The sequence below is a fragment of the Heteronotia binoei genome, chromosome 15 (genome assembly GCF_032191835.1).
Source record: "Heteronotia binoei isolate CCM8104 ecotype False Entrance Well chromosome 15, APGP_CSIRO_Hbin_v1, whole genome shotgun sequence".
NCBI classification, from domain to species: domain Eukaryota; kingdom Metazoa; phylum Chordata; class Lepidosauria; order Squamata; family Gekkonidae; genus Heteronotia; species Heteronotia binoei.
In genome coordinates, this window is record NC_083237.1 from 11315600 (window position 1) to 11330297 (window position 14698).

The window sequence follows — 14698 nt, forward strand, 5'->3', positions numbered from 1 at the left end:
TAGCTCCCCCTCAAAGGAGATATGTGTTAGCTCCAGTCCCCTATCTCTCAACTCTAACACTACCATCCCACAGAAGGGCCTTTTCTATGGCCCTTTGCAATATCTTTCCTTCAGCAGTCATTGAGGGCTGCTTTAGAAAGCTGCCTATGGCTGAGTGGGTTTGTCTTTGTGGTGAAGATAAAGTTGAAATGATTGACCATGGGCGTTTTCCCACAGAGCTTACCGTGGAGCGACGTCCCTCTTCACCGCGCAGCATCTGCGCGGATTTCCCACCAACTGCTCCGCAGAACCAGGAATTGCCGGGCCTTTTCCGTTGCAAATGTAAACCGCTAAAAACCAGTTTATGTTAGCAACACAAAAGCCGCAGCTCTTCATGGTTCTGCAGAGCAGTTGGTGGGAAATCCATCCAGACGCTGCGCGGTGAAGAGGGACGTCGCTCCGCGGTAAGCTCTGTGGGAAAATGCCCCATGTTTTGTTTGGGTGAGGCCTATACCCTGGCATACGAGCCAGGTACATTTATTCTTTGTTGGAGGGATGTCTTAGATTTTCTGATTTCAAAATCAGAAATACGCTGTTATCAGATTTTAACCCCCAATTCACAATTAATTGTGCCAAATTTATGGCGTCAGCTAGGAGAATTCGTGAGGATTTTGTAAAGAAGGGGTCCTGAACTGACAGTTTTTTGAATATTTCCAAGCTTGTATTTTATCTTTTCTTAAAGGCCTGAGTACTCTGTATACCATCACAAATGCTACTGAAACTGATATAAATACAGAGACCATGCATAAAGTTGCCAAATTTTGTTCCCATGCAATCAAATTGCATTTTATGGTTCTTACAAGTTAATGTCGAGGTACCAGATTGTAATTTTAACCAGTGTATTCCAGTTAACATTTCTTTCTGGAGCTGTATAATTTTTATTTTTTTTATTATATGTACTATATTTATTAAGCTAGAAGATTTTTGACCACTACTGTATTATTTGCCATATCTTATTATTCATACTAATGTCCTATATGTTATTTTCACATTTATTTTTTAAATATCTTACGTTTCACCTATTTAGGTCCATCTTGATTTTTACAATTTTTATGTGGTTGTTGTTGGCCTGCATTGTGCTGTGTATTTGGTCATGGACCGTAATAAAGCAAACTGAACTGATTTTCATTCTTGGCAGGATGTTGGAACTAGTGCTGGTGGTCATGCTGCTGCTTTTACCTTCAACTGCATGCAAAGCAGAGCCCACCAAGTGTGGCATGAAGGATGCACTCCCTGTTCCTCTTGAATGGTTCCAGCTGGGAGATCTCCTCATTGGTGAAATTGCTTCTCATTTTTTCTACCATGTGCATGAAATAGACTTCAGACAATATCCTGCTCAGGAGTTATACAGGAATCCTTAGTAAGGAATCATTAGGTACCTCTTGGGCACTTTGCCTAACCCTGCATTTTAATACAAGTTGATGGAAGGATATGGATGGTTGAAGGGGCTGGGGTGGGGAAGATAGACCCGTGTTTGTCCCTCCCCCGCTCTGGGTTCCTCTTTTCCAATCACATTCAGAATCTTATTGCCTGAGGCTTGTTTACGATCCATCTGTCGTGCGTGCATCCAGAAGGAAGACTTTCCTGAGCTAGAGGGGAAGCAGACAGCATTAAGACATTATTATATAGTGGCTTTTATGCATGGCAGAGACTCAGAGTAAGTGATAACAAGCTCTTTTAATAAGAGTATAAGGTCACATTACGAGACTGGCGTTGGGGCCCATGGGCCAAACTTATATACATCTCTGGGTTCCTGCGCAAGCACGTTATTGGGTCATTCAAACCGGTGGGGGCTTGTGATTGGTCCTGGGCTGCAGGGATTTAATCCTGCAGCCCTTTGTTGCCAAGTCCCCAAGCTCAGTCCGTATGGCTCCAATGAGCCGAGCGGAAACATCCAAAGTCTTCCCTTGAGTCCATATACATAACAGACATCCTCCAAACTTTTATAGGCAGAGGATGTTTGTAGCACCCTTATTTGAATCACTGCACAAGTAACTCTCTGCTAACTCTACATTCTGTGCTGTCTTGGGGAGGGTGCTTTCATTTAGTCACCACAGCCTCGCCCAACCAAGAGTGGAACTGTTCTTTGGGTCATAATGAAGTAGGACAAGAGTTTATAATTTTTTTTACATAGAACAGTGAGATGAAAAGATTTCTCAGAAAGCGTTGTTATTGAATTGCCAGGCTTTGTGTTCTACCATCTTCTAATGGTTAGACGTCTGTGTGGTAGCACACCCAAACAAATTGACATGCTCACATTCAAACTCCTCCACAATTTCTTGTTCCAGTGCGTGACAAAACACTCATCTCTCGAGCTTTTTTCCTTCTCCTGTTGACATCATTGTTTTTCGTATCTCCATATCTCTTATAGTACAGCTACAAAATCCTACCAACGTGTCCTGGCTATGGTGTTTGCTATAGTAGAAATCAACAAAAATCCCACATTCTTGCCCAATGTCACTCTTGGGTTTCACAGCTATGACAGCTGCTATGATAAGGAGACCACCCTCAGGTTGCTCTTTAACGTGCATCGATATTTACCTAACTTTGAATGTGATGCCCATAAAAACATAATTGCTGTCGTTGGGAGATTTAGCTCTGATACCTCCTTCCTCAAGTCAGACATCCTCAGTCTCTACAAGATTCCACAGGTAATGTTAGATTGTATATATTTTAAATTGGTCTTTTACTGTTTTTACTGTTGACTGTCTTTACGATGTAACCTGCCCTGAGCCTGTTCTACGGCGGGCTAAAAATCAAATCAAATAAATAAGGTCTATGATTAGAAGAAGTGATGTAACCAATTATTATTTGGTTTAGTGGTTTGGTGTACTGGTTGAGTGCGCAGACTCTTATCTGGGAGAACCGGGCTTGAATCCCCACTCATACACTTGCACCTGCTGGAATGGCCTTGGGTTAGCCATAGCTCTCGCAGGAGTTGTCCTTGAAAAGGCAGCTGCTGTGAAAGCCCTCTCCAGACCCACTCACCTCACAGTGGGGAGAAGATATTGAAGATTTTAAGTCGCTCTGAGTCTCTGATTCAGAGAGAAGGGTGGGGTATAAATCTGCAATTTTTCTTCTTTTCTGGGAGTTTTATGGGATGTAAAAGAAGATGGGGTGTGAATGTCAGTAAAAATGAATGCAAAGAAAGTTGTTTCACTCAAGGGAGGAGAAGAACAAGGATGATATAATGAGGAAGTACTGAGGATAAGCAGTAAAGCATCTGCTTTGCTGATAAAGTGGCAGCCTCAGTCTCTGGCATCCTCAGTTAAAGTTATGGTTTAGGTGACCTGATAAACCCTTAACATAAATGCCTGGAGAGCCACTGCCAACCAAATAGGCATTATTGACCATTAGACCAGTTCTTGACTCATTATTAGGCGACGCAACATGTTCAAGTGAAAGTATGAGATGCTTTTAAAACTTGGATTTTCAACAAATCACCCTAGGTCTCCACCAGCTGTGATGAACCAATGAGAACAATGTTTCAACTCTTGCTAGATCTGCAGATTCCTTCATGAACTATTCTGATAAAACAAGACACTTGCAGTTCTCTTAACACATCTAATATATATGTACAATTCCTTTCAGCTGACGTATGGCTCACTTGCCCCAGAAGAGAGGGATGCAAACCAGTCCCCTTCCTTTTACCACATGGCTCCGAATGAAGCTCATCTGAATTGCGGGATCATCCAGTTACTTCTCCATTTCCAGTGGAACTGGGTTGCCCTTCTTGCTGGGGATGATGACCAGGGAGAGCATTTCTTGAAGGCCCTGGAGCCACTGCTTTCCCAAAATGGCATCTGCTCAGCTTTGAGACTGAAAATTCCCACCCAACACAATTGGAACGACATGGATGATGTCACTGATATGTTTTTAAATATATATCTACCTTTTAGAGACTGCAAAGCCAACACATTTATCCTCTATGGAGACTCAGCGGTCCTTTTGGGCCTCACTCTTCTATTTCTAGGCAATCCCAGTTATAAGGAAGATGCATCATTGAGAAAAGTGTGGATTATGACACCACAAATTGATTTTTCACTGACAAGTCTTCAGAGGGGATGGGATTTTGAGTTCTTCTATGGAACCATTTCCTTCACATTTCACTCACATGAACCTCCTGGCTTCCAGAACTTTCTTCAAGATGTAAAGCCCTTTGAGAAACAAGAGAATGGTTTTCTCAAGGTTTTCTGGGAGCAGGCATTTGACTGTTTCTATCCCAATCCCCAGGAGCCAGTGGCCATCAGTGAAACATGTACTGGGGAGGAGAGGTTGGAGAGTCTTCCTAGTTCCCTTTTTGAAATGGGCATGACTGGTCACAGCTACAGTATTTACAATGCTGTCTATGCCATAGCACATGCTGTTCATGTGCTGTACTCATCCCAATTCAATCACAGGGCAATGGACAGTGGTGGAATAATGGAACTTTATGATGTCCAACCTTGGCAGGTACAATTGATCCAAGAAAACGTCTCTTTAGCATGGCAGGTACAATTGATCCAAGAAAATGTCTCTTTAGCATGTCTATGATGGTAGAAAAAGAGCACTTTTCCTGACTGGCCCGATAATAAACACAGTATATAGAATCAACTTTTGTGCCTTCTTATTCCTAGTGATAATCAGAAAAGCAAAATAGTCACTGTATATTTCTTTTCATTCACTGTAAATGAAAAATTAATAGACTTAGTTTTTCTGAAATGATATGAAGTTATAACATTTGTATTATATCAGCACTCAGACTTCAGTGTTTTGCTTCCTTTTCTGCTTTCAACTAGGTCCACCCTGTTCTACAAGGCATTGCATTTAATAACTCAGCTGGAGAAAGAGTCTCTTTTAATGATAAATGGGATATGGGAGATGGATTTGATATAACAAACGTGATCACATTCCCAAACAAGTCATTCCACAGGGTAAAAATTGGACAGGTAAATCCCAATGCAGCTGAAGGAGAAAAATTCATCATTCATGAGAATATGATTGTATGGCAAACCATTTTTAATGAGGTATATATTTCTGTTTTCTAAGGTCCTTCTCCACTCTCTGGGTTGTTAACTGAGGGCCATGTTTTGTTTTGTTCTGATTTGCCAATCATGGTTTTTTTCTTGATTGATTCATCTCATTCTTCAGGACAAGCCAGGGTTTGCACTGAAACACTTCAGATATATCTTTAAATTGAAAAATATTTGTACATTTTAGAACATTTGAAACCAACAACAGGTTTTCCAGGTATGTGTGATGGTGAAAAAAAATGTTACCTTTGGCAGATTAATATGGCATTAATAAAAAAAACACAGTCTTGCATTTGATTTGCCACTGCCTGTGTTTCCTTCTATTAATCTCACTTGGACTAGCTTTCCACTGCTTAAAGGAGTCCTTCTTACCTTTTACAGCTTCCATTACTTTGTTTGTTAACCATGCAGGCCTTCTCTTATAACTGTTTGTGCCTTTCCTAACTTGTGGTATATATTTTATCTCAGCTTCTAAGATTGTAGTTTTAAATAGCCTCCAAGCTTCCCCAAGGGTTTTGACTGTATTTACCTTTCCTTTCAGTTTCCTCTTCACATGCCTCCTCATCTCAGAGAATTTACCCCTTTTAAAGTTAAATGTGGTTGTGCTGGTCTTTTGGGGCAACTCTCTATTTATACAAATGGTGAAATCAATAACGTTATGGTCACTTCTTGCAAGCGGTGCGATCACTTTTACTTCTCTCACCAAGTCTTGGGCATTACTTAGGACCAAATCCAGGATCGCCCCACCCCTGGTAGGTTCAGAGATCATCTGCTCCACTACTCTCTGGGAGTAGTGGGTAGTGTAGTCAATTTGTTGTTTCTGTAACCCAAATATTCCTGATCCACACCGAAATGCAATTGTAATAATAATATCATTGATAAAAATCTGCTATAAGAACATAAGAGAAGCCAAGTTGGATCAGGCCAATGGCCCATCCAGTCCAACACTCTGTGTCGCACAGTGGCCGAAAATTATATATACACACACACAAACACACACATATATATATATATACACACTGTGGCTAATAGCCACTGATGGACCTCTGCTCCATATTTTTATCTAATCCCCTCTTGAAGCTGGCTATGCTTGTAGCAGCTACGACCTCCTGTGGCAATGAATTCCACATGTTAATCACCCTTTGGGTGAAGAAGTACCTCCTTTTTTCCGTTCTAACCCAACTACTCAGCAATTTCATTGAATGCCCATGAGTTCTTGCATTGTGAGAAAGGAAGAAAAGTACTTCTTTCTCTACCTTCTCCATCCCATGTGTTCTGTCTTGCATTTAAGTCTTGATGTACAACACAGCGAATGCGACAGAGGCGACCAGTGGAAATCCACTGGTCCATGGCAGTAGCTCGCTAATACGCTCCGCCAATCAAGATCTGTGGTGGGAAGTTTAACTGGACAGGATTGGATCTGGCCAGATGGAGGGTTGTTCTGGGCCATGTATATAATCGGGACCCGGCCCGCGTTTCCCTCTCTTGTGATGTACTTGCCAATAAAGTATGTTGCCTTCAACACGTCTCGTCACTCAGTACATTACACCATGCATAATCTTGTAAAACTCTATCATGTCACCCCGCAGTCGACGTTTCTCCAAGCTAAAGAGCCGCAAGCGTTTTAACCTTTCTTCATAGGGAAAGTGATCCAAACCTTTAATCATTCTAGTTGCCCTTTTCTGGACTTTTTCCAATGCTATGATATCCTTTTTGAGGTGCGGTGACCAGAATTGCACACAGTATTCCAAATGAGACCGCACCATCGATTTATACAGGGGCATTATGATACCGGTTGATTTGTTTTCAGTTCCCTTCCTAATAATTCCCAGCATGGCATCGGCCTTTTTTATTGCAAACGCACACTGTCTTGAAATTTTCAGTGAGTTATCTACCATGAACCCAATATCTCTCTCTTGGTCAGTCTCTGCCAGTTCACACCCCATCAACTTGTATTTGTAGCTGGGATTCTTGGCCCCAATGTGCATTGCTTTGCACTTGGCCACATTGAACCTCATCTGCCACGTTGACGCCCACTCACCCAGCCTCAACAGATCCCTTTGGAGTGCCTCACAATCCTCTCTGGTTCTCACCACCCTGAACAATTTAGTGTTATATGCAAACTCAGCCACTTCACTGCTTACTCTCAACTCCAAATCATTTATGAACAAGTTCAAGAGCATGGGACCCAGTACTGAGCCCTGCTGCACTCCACTGCTTAATGTCCTCCACTGCAAAGACTGCACATTCATACTCACTCTCTGCTTCCTATTAATTAGCCAGTTTTTGATCCACAAGAGGACCTGTACTTTTACTCCATGACTCTCAAGCTTACTAAAGAGCCTTTGATGAGGAACTTTATCAAAAGCTTTCTGGAAGTCAAGGTAAACAATATCTATTGGGTCTCCTTTGTCCACATGTTCGTTCACCCCCTCAAAGAAATGTGACAGGTTAGTGAGGCAAGATTTTCCCTTACAGAACCCATGCTGAGTCTTCCTCAATACCTCATGTTCATCAATGTGCCTACTCATTCTTTCCTTGATAATGGTTTCTACCAACTCTCCCGGTATTGAAGTCAGACTGACTGGCCTGTAGTTTCCCGTATCTCCTCTGGAACCCTTTTTAAAGATGGGGGTGACATTTGCTACCTTCCAGTCCTCAGGAATGGAGGCAGATTTCAATGAAAGATTAGAGATTTTTGTCAGAAGATTCACAAGTTCAACTTTGAGCTTGAAAGAACTCTTGGATGTAGGCCATCCGGACCTGGTGACTTATTAGTTTTTAATTCGTCTATCAGTTTTAGGACCTCCTCTCTTGTCACCTCAATCTGACTCAGGTCTTTCAACACCCCTTCCAATATAAGTGGTTCTGGAGCAGGCAAACACTTCTCATCTTCCACCGTGAAGATGGAGGCAAAAAATGCATTCAGCTTCTCAGCCATTTCCCTATCCTCCTTCAGTAATCCTTTGAACCCTTGGTCATCCAAGGGCCCCATTGCCTCCCTGGCTGGTTTCCTGCTTCTAATTTGAAGAAATTTTTATTGTTGGTCTTTATGTTTTTTGCAATATGCTCCTCATAGTCCCTTTTTGCCTGCCTGATCACAGTATTGCATTTGATATGCCACAGCCTGTGTTTCCTTTTATTAATCTCACTTGGATTAGCTTTCCACCGCTTAAAGGAGTCCTTCTTACCTTTTACAGCTTCCATTACTTTGTTTGTTAACCATGCAGGCCTTCTCTTATGCCTGTTTGTGCCTTTCCTAACTTGTGGTATATATTTTATCTGAGCTTCTAGGATTGTAGTTTTAAATAGCCTCCAAGCTTCCCCAAGGGTTTTGACAGCATTTACCTTTCCTTTCAGTTTCCTCTTCACATGCCTCCTCATCTCAGAGAATTTACCCCTTTTAAAGTTAAACGTGGTTGTGGTGGTCTTTTGGGGCAACTCTCTATTTTTACAAATGGTGAAATCAATAACGTTATGGCCACTGCTCCCAAGCGGTGCGATCACTTTTACATCTCTCACCAAGTCTTGGGCATTACTTAGGACCAAATCCAGGATCGCCCCACCCCTGGTAGGTTCTGAGATCATCTGCTCCATAGCACAGTCATTGAGAGCATCTAGAAACTCAATCTCTTTCTCTCGACTAGAACACATATTGACCCAATCAATCTGCGGGTAGTTAAATTCACCTATGACGACAAAGTTTTTACGTCTAGCCACCATCTTTAAGCCTTCCATCATATTATAGTCATCCTCTATCTTTTGATTTGGTGGGCGATAACGAACTCCCATGGTTAACCCTCTATTTCAACCCAAAGCATTTCTAGACGGGAATCTAAATCTCTGACCTGTGTCTTACTTGACCGTATGCCCTCTCTGACATACAGAGCCACCCCACCTCCAAACCTTTCCTCCCTATCCTTCCAATATAACTTATATCCAGGAATCACTATGTCCCACTAATTCTTCTCATTCCACCAAGTTTCTGAAATTCCCACAATGTCTGTTTTCTCCCAACACTAAACATTCCAACTCACCAATTTTATTTTGAACACTTCTAACATGTGTGTGGAAACATCTATAATTTCCCAGGCAAGCTAGGCCCAACACCTTCCTCCTGCCGCCTCGAGACTCTGGCAGGTAGTCCATTCTGTTTGTCACCATCTCAGGGCACAACTCTGATCCATTACCCAGTAGAAAAGTAAGAGCTAACCCTTCATCTCTTAGAGATGAGTCCTCCTGAACCAGGGACATTACATCTCCTGTTGGCTTAGATTTTGTTTAAAAACTGCTCTGCCACCTTTTTGATTTTAAGGGCCAGCAGTCTGGTTCCATCTAGGGACAAGTGGAGATCATGTCTTTTGTAAAGCTCCCGCTTGTTGCAGAAAGCATCCCAGTGCCTAACAAACTTCCTCCTTACACCATCGTCTCATCTACGCATTGAGACTTCTATTTTGTGCCTGTCTCTCCATCCCTGCATGTGAAACAGGTAGTACTTCTGAGGGCTAAGAGCCCTTTAGCTCCCGACCTTCGGCTCGCGCCAAAGGCTCGCACCTCTGACAAGGCGCAGCTTAATAATGCAAAGAGGGTGGGGAACACAGCCACTCCTAATCGATCAGCAGCAATCACCTTCAGCCCTTCACATGAACTCAGAAGATTTCAGCAACTCCCCCAGCTGCTAAGCCACAAACCTCATGCTTGTAGCACTTCTCTACTCTATCAGAGCTTTAATGGGCCTAGACTTAATTGATTATAGATATCACAATGATATGATGATCATAATTGCTTATGTCTTTCTGCATACCTCAACTGTAATGTCTAACGTTCTCTTCCTAAATTTCTTTAGACATGGCCCCTTTCTCTGTGTAGCGATTACTGCAAACCTGGCTATCATAAGAAAAAGAGGGAAGGGCAGCCATTTTGCTGCTATGATTGTGTTCCATGCCCAGGAGGGAAGATTTCAATCCAAACAAGTATGTGATTTGACTGTCAAATTTTGATGCAATTGAAAAAAGCCTTGTTAAGGGGATTTCCGCCTCTCTATGATTTTCGAAAATTCATCCATTAGGCAGTCTAAAGCAATTTCAGATCCAAAACCTTTTCCGAAATGGTTAGAAAAGGATCTAACGAATGCATCGTGATCAAGGAGGCTGCCTATGTAAAGCCAACATACCCTTGACTAATTCTTAAAGAATCATTGATCAAATTACTTGGGACCAAAAAGCACATGGGAAGGGATGGTGGCTTAGTGGTAGAGCAACTCCTTGGGAAGCAGAAGGTCCCAGGTTCAATCCCTGGCATCTCCAGAAAAGGATCCATGCAAATAGGTGTGAAAAACCTCAGCTTGAGACCTTGGAGAGCCGCGGCAAGTCTGAGTAGACAACACTGACTTTGATGGACCAAGGGTCTGATTCAGTTTAAGGCAGCTTCATATGTCCGTATGTCCATATTGCAAGACTGTCTCCCCCACCCTCCCAAGATGATTACTCCTTCTTATGGATATTTTAACAACTTTATGGGTAATCCCATATGACTCAGTAATCCTGTATGATTGCATATGTCATGCAGAACTTTAACAGTGAAAAAATGATACCGCAAATTGCCTTCCAAACAAGTCACACAGTGAGCCTTAGAAGTGTCAGTATCATCCAGGGTTTCCACATTTTTTTTTTTTAAATCTGAGTAGTGGTTTTGAAAAAGTTCATATTCTGCATTACCATAAGTGTTACAGAATGGTCTAGAAACTGAGCTCCTTTCATCTGGAGTTTCACAAGTTTCCTTTACTTCCGTTTTTAAAAACTTCAAATTTGACATTGCTGCATTTTCTGAGGAAACTATAAGGCAGGTCAAGCTTTGTATGAAGGAAGGGTCATTTGAAGAGTTGTCATTTCAACAAACCAGGGCTAAATCTGAGTAATAAAGTCAGAGGGGAATGAAGGAGGGACGGGAGTGAGTCTATCTCAGTATTATACCTGGGGAGCATACTTGTGTTGCAGTGTTCACTTTATCACAACTTGGAGGCTGGTATTAGAAAACCAGATCTTAATGTATCAGTGTAAAGATCAAATAGCTAAAAATCAATGCAGAAAAACAATGACAACAACTATAATATATAACCACAGCATGATTTAGAATACCATCTGAGTTTTTAGAATACCAGCATTTCAAATCCAACAATGAGTTGAAAAAGGAAAGGTCCCCTGTGCAAGCACCAGTCGTTTCCGACTGGGGTGACGTTGCGTTCACAACGTTTTCATGGCAGACTTTTTACGGGGTGGTTTGCCATTGCCTTCCCCAGTCTTTCACACTTTCCCCCCAGCAAGCTGGGTACTCATTTTACCGACCTCAGAAGGATGGAAGGCTGAGTCAACCTTGAGCCGTCTACCTGAACCAGTTTTCGACGGGATAGATCTCAGGTCGTGAGTAGAGTTCAGATCACAGTACTGCAGTATTGCTGCTTTACCACTCTGTGTTGATATGTCCCTAAAACTAAATATGCCCCTAAAGCTCCCATGTAACATTTCATATAATGGCCGCTGATAATCTTTCCCCCCCCAGATATGGACAATTGCATCAAATGCCACAGTGATCAATATCCAAGCAAAAACAAAGACGGATGCATCGCCAAGACATTAAGCTTCTTGTCTTTTGAAGAACCTTTAGGAATTAGTTTGGCTTCCATAGCTGTCTGTTTTTCCCTCATCACAGCCACAGTGCTAGGAATCTTCATTAAGCACAAAGACACCCCCATCGTCAAAGCCAACAACCGAGAGATCACCTACGTACTTCTCATCGCTCTCCTGCTCTGCTCACTTTCTTCTCTTCTATTCCTTGGCCGACCAAGGAAGGTGACCTGCTTCCTCCGACAGTCTGCTTTCGGCATCATCTTCTCAGTGGCTGTTTCCTGTGTTTTGGCCAAAACCATTACTGTGGTTGTAGCTTTCATGGCCACCAAACCAGGGTCCAGCATGAGGAAGTGGGTGGGGAAATGGCTGGCTAATTCCGTCATCCTTTCCTGTTCCCTTGTTCAAGCCAGCATTTCTATGGTGTGGCTGGCAACCTCACCACCTTTTCCTGATTTTGACACAGAGTCTCTGACAAAAAGTACCATACTAGAATGTAATGAGGGTTCTGTCACTATGTTTTATATTGTCTTGGGCTACATGGGGCTTTTATCCCTCATCAGCTTGACTGTGGCTTTTCTAGCCAGGAAGTTGCCGGACAGTTTTAATGAAGCCAAGTTCATCACTTTCAGCATGCTGATCTTTTGTAGTGTTTGGGTCTCTTTTGTTCCAGCCTATCTGAGCAGCAAAGGGAAATCCATGACAGCCGTGGAGATCTTTTCTATTTTGGTGTCTAGTGCTGGGTTACTAGGCTGTATCTTTTCCCCCAAATGCTATATCATTGTATTGAGACCTGAGCTGAACAGGAAAGAGGCACTAATAAGGAGAAAAAAATAACTAGGCATTGTGATTAGTTTTTCCTCTCTTTCTTTCTCTTTTTCTTTAGAAACATTCATTCTAACACACGCACACACTAGCAAGAGGGCACACTTATAAAAATTAGGAAAGGTAGTGAAGTTTTAAGAAGGGGATTTTTTGCTTTACATTGTCTGATTGATTGATTAAGATTTATATCCTAACATACCCTGCAAATAGACTCAGAATGCCTTCTGTTTATCAAACAATTAAACATTCCATAAAACATTGAATCTACAAAACATTAATTCCAAGGAAGAATTTCAATGACTCATTTAAAATACCTAACTGGCAGTTCAGCAGTCAGTTAAATTTCAGTGCTCAGTAAGTGCATGCCAGAAAAAGGTGGTGGATCATTCCGATTTAATAACTCAGCTGTTACTGGAGACAATAAATGTGAATGATCCATGGAGTAATTGAAGCAACTGACCCCCTATTGAAGCTGGCTATGCTTGTAGCCGCCACCACCTCCTGTGGTAGTGAAGTACCTCCTTTTATCCATTCTAACCCGACTGCTCAGCAATTTCATCGAATGCCCACGAGTTCTTGTATTGTGAGAAAGGGAGAAAAGTATTTCTTTCTCTACTTTCTCCATCCCATGCATTATCTTGTAAACCTCTATCATGTCACCCCGCAATCGACGTTTCTCCAAGCTAAAGAGCCCTAAGCGTTTCAACCTTTCTTCATAGGGAAAGTGTTCCAGCCCTTTAATCATTCTAGTTGCCCTTTTCTGGACTTTCTCCAATGCTATAATATCCTTTTTGAGGTGCGGCGACCAGAACTGCACACAGTACTCCAAATGAGACCGCACCATCGATTTATACAGGGGCATTATGATACTGGCTGATTTGTTTTCAATTCCCTTCCTAATAATTCCCAGCATGGAGTTGGCCTTTTTTATTGCAAACGCACACTGTCTTGACATTTTCAGTGAGTTATCTACCACAACCCCAAGATCTCTCTCTTGGTCAGTCTCTGCCAGTTCACACCCCATCAACTTGTATTTGTAGCTGGGATTCTTGGCCCCAATGTGCATTACTTTGCACATATTCTTTTCCCCTGTGAGTATCTCAGGATCAATCAAGAAATATGCTGCCCTGGATAAGAACATAAGAGAAGTCTCGTTGGATCAGGCCAATGGCCCATCCAGTCCAACACTCTGTGTCACACAGTGGCCAAAAATCCCTAAGTGCCATCAGGAGGTACAGTATTGGGGCCAGGAATACTAGAAGCCCTCCCACTATGCCCTCCCCCAGTACCAAGAATTATACAGCATCACTGCCCCAGACAGACCTTTTCAATGATAAGCTGTTTCTAATACCCACTGCTGGACCTCGGCTCCATATGTGTATCTAATCCCCTCTTGAAGCTGATTATGCTTGTAGCCGCCACCACCTCCTGTGGCAGTGAATTCCATGTTTTTTTTTCATTGTTTATTAATTCCATGTGTTAATCACCCTTTGAGTGAAGAAGTACTTTCTTTTATCTGTTTTAACCTGACTGCTCAGCAATTTCATTCAATGTCCACAAGTTCTCGTATTGTGAGAAAGGGAGAACAGTACTTCATTCTCTCCCTTCTCTGTCCCATGCATAATCTTGTAAACCTCTATCATGTCACCCCCCAGTCAACAATTCTCTAAGCTAAAGAGCCCCAAGCATTTTAGCTTTTCTTCATAGGGAAAGTGTTCCAACCCTTTAATCATTCTAGTAGCCCTTTTCTGCACTTTTTCCAATGCTATATCTTTTTGCCCCCCCAGTCGGAAGAACGAGACAACACAATATGTGGGTTTAAACAGGGCAACTTTATTGAACCAACAGCCTGGGGCAACCTAACTAACCGGACAGGCGAATGGAATCCAAAACCCTTCCCAGTCCGGATGGGGCGGGCCACCCAGCCCCCGGCAGCAGCCAGTAAAACTAGCTGCTGCCAGGCCGGCAGCGGTCGGGTATCCACTCCAAATGGCGTCGCCGCCCGCCCAGGGCGACTCGCCAAAAGGGGGTAACCCTGTAGCGGGCAAAACAGCAGAGGGCCGTCGAACCCAGCTGCCGTCCGTCCCCCGCTACTTCCCTTAACCGGGAAAACCGTGGGTGCCCAACAAAACAAACCTGACATCAAATCCCGCCCCATAAAGTTACCTAACACAAACAACCCAATCTCAATGCAGCAGT

At 42.6% G+C, this 14698-nt stretch overlaps 1 protein-coding gene across 1 annotated transcript; it reads left to right on the forward strand.

The window, feature by feature from the left end:
- The first annotated feature begins 1178 nt into the window (after nucleotides 1-1178).
- Nucleotides 1179-12511, forward strand: LOC132583018 (vomeronasal type-2 receptor 26-like). Its single transcript, XM_060254685.1, has 4 exons — nucleotides 1179-1399; nucleotides 2411-2690; nucleotides 9898-10024; nucleotides 11610-12511. The coding sequence occupies exons 1-4, from the start codon at nucleotides 1179-1181 to the stop codon at nucleotides 12509-12511; spliced, it is 1530 nt and encodes a 509-aa protein (XP_060110668.1).
- The last annotated feature ends 2187 nt before the right edge of the window (nucleotides 12512-14698 follow it).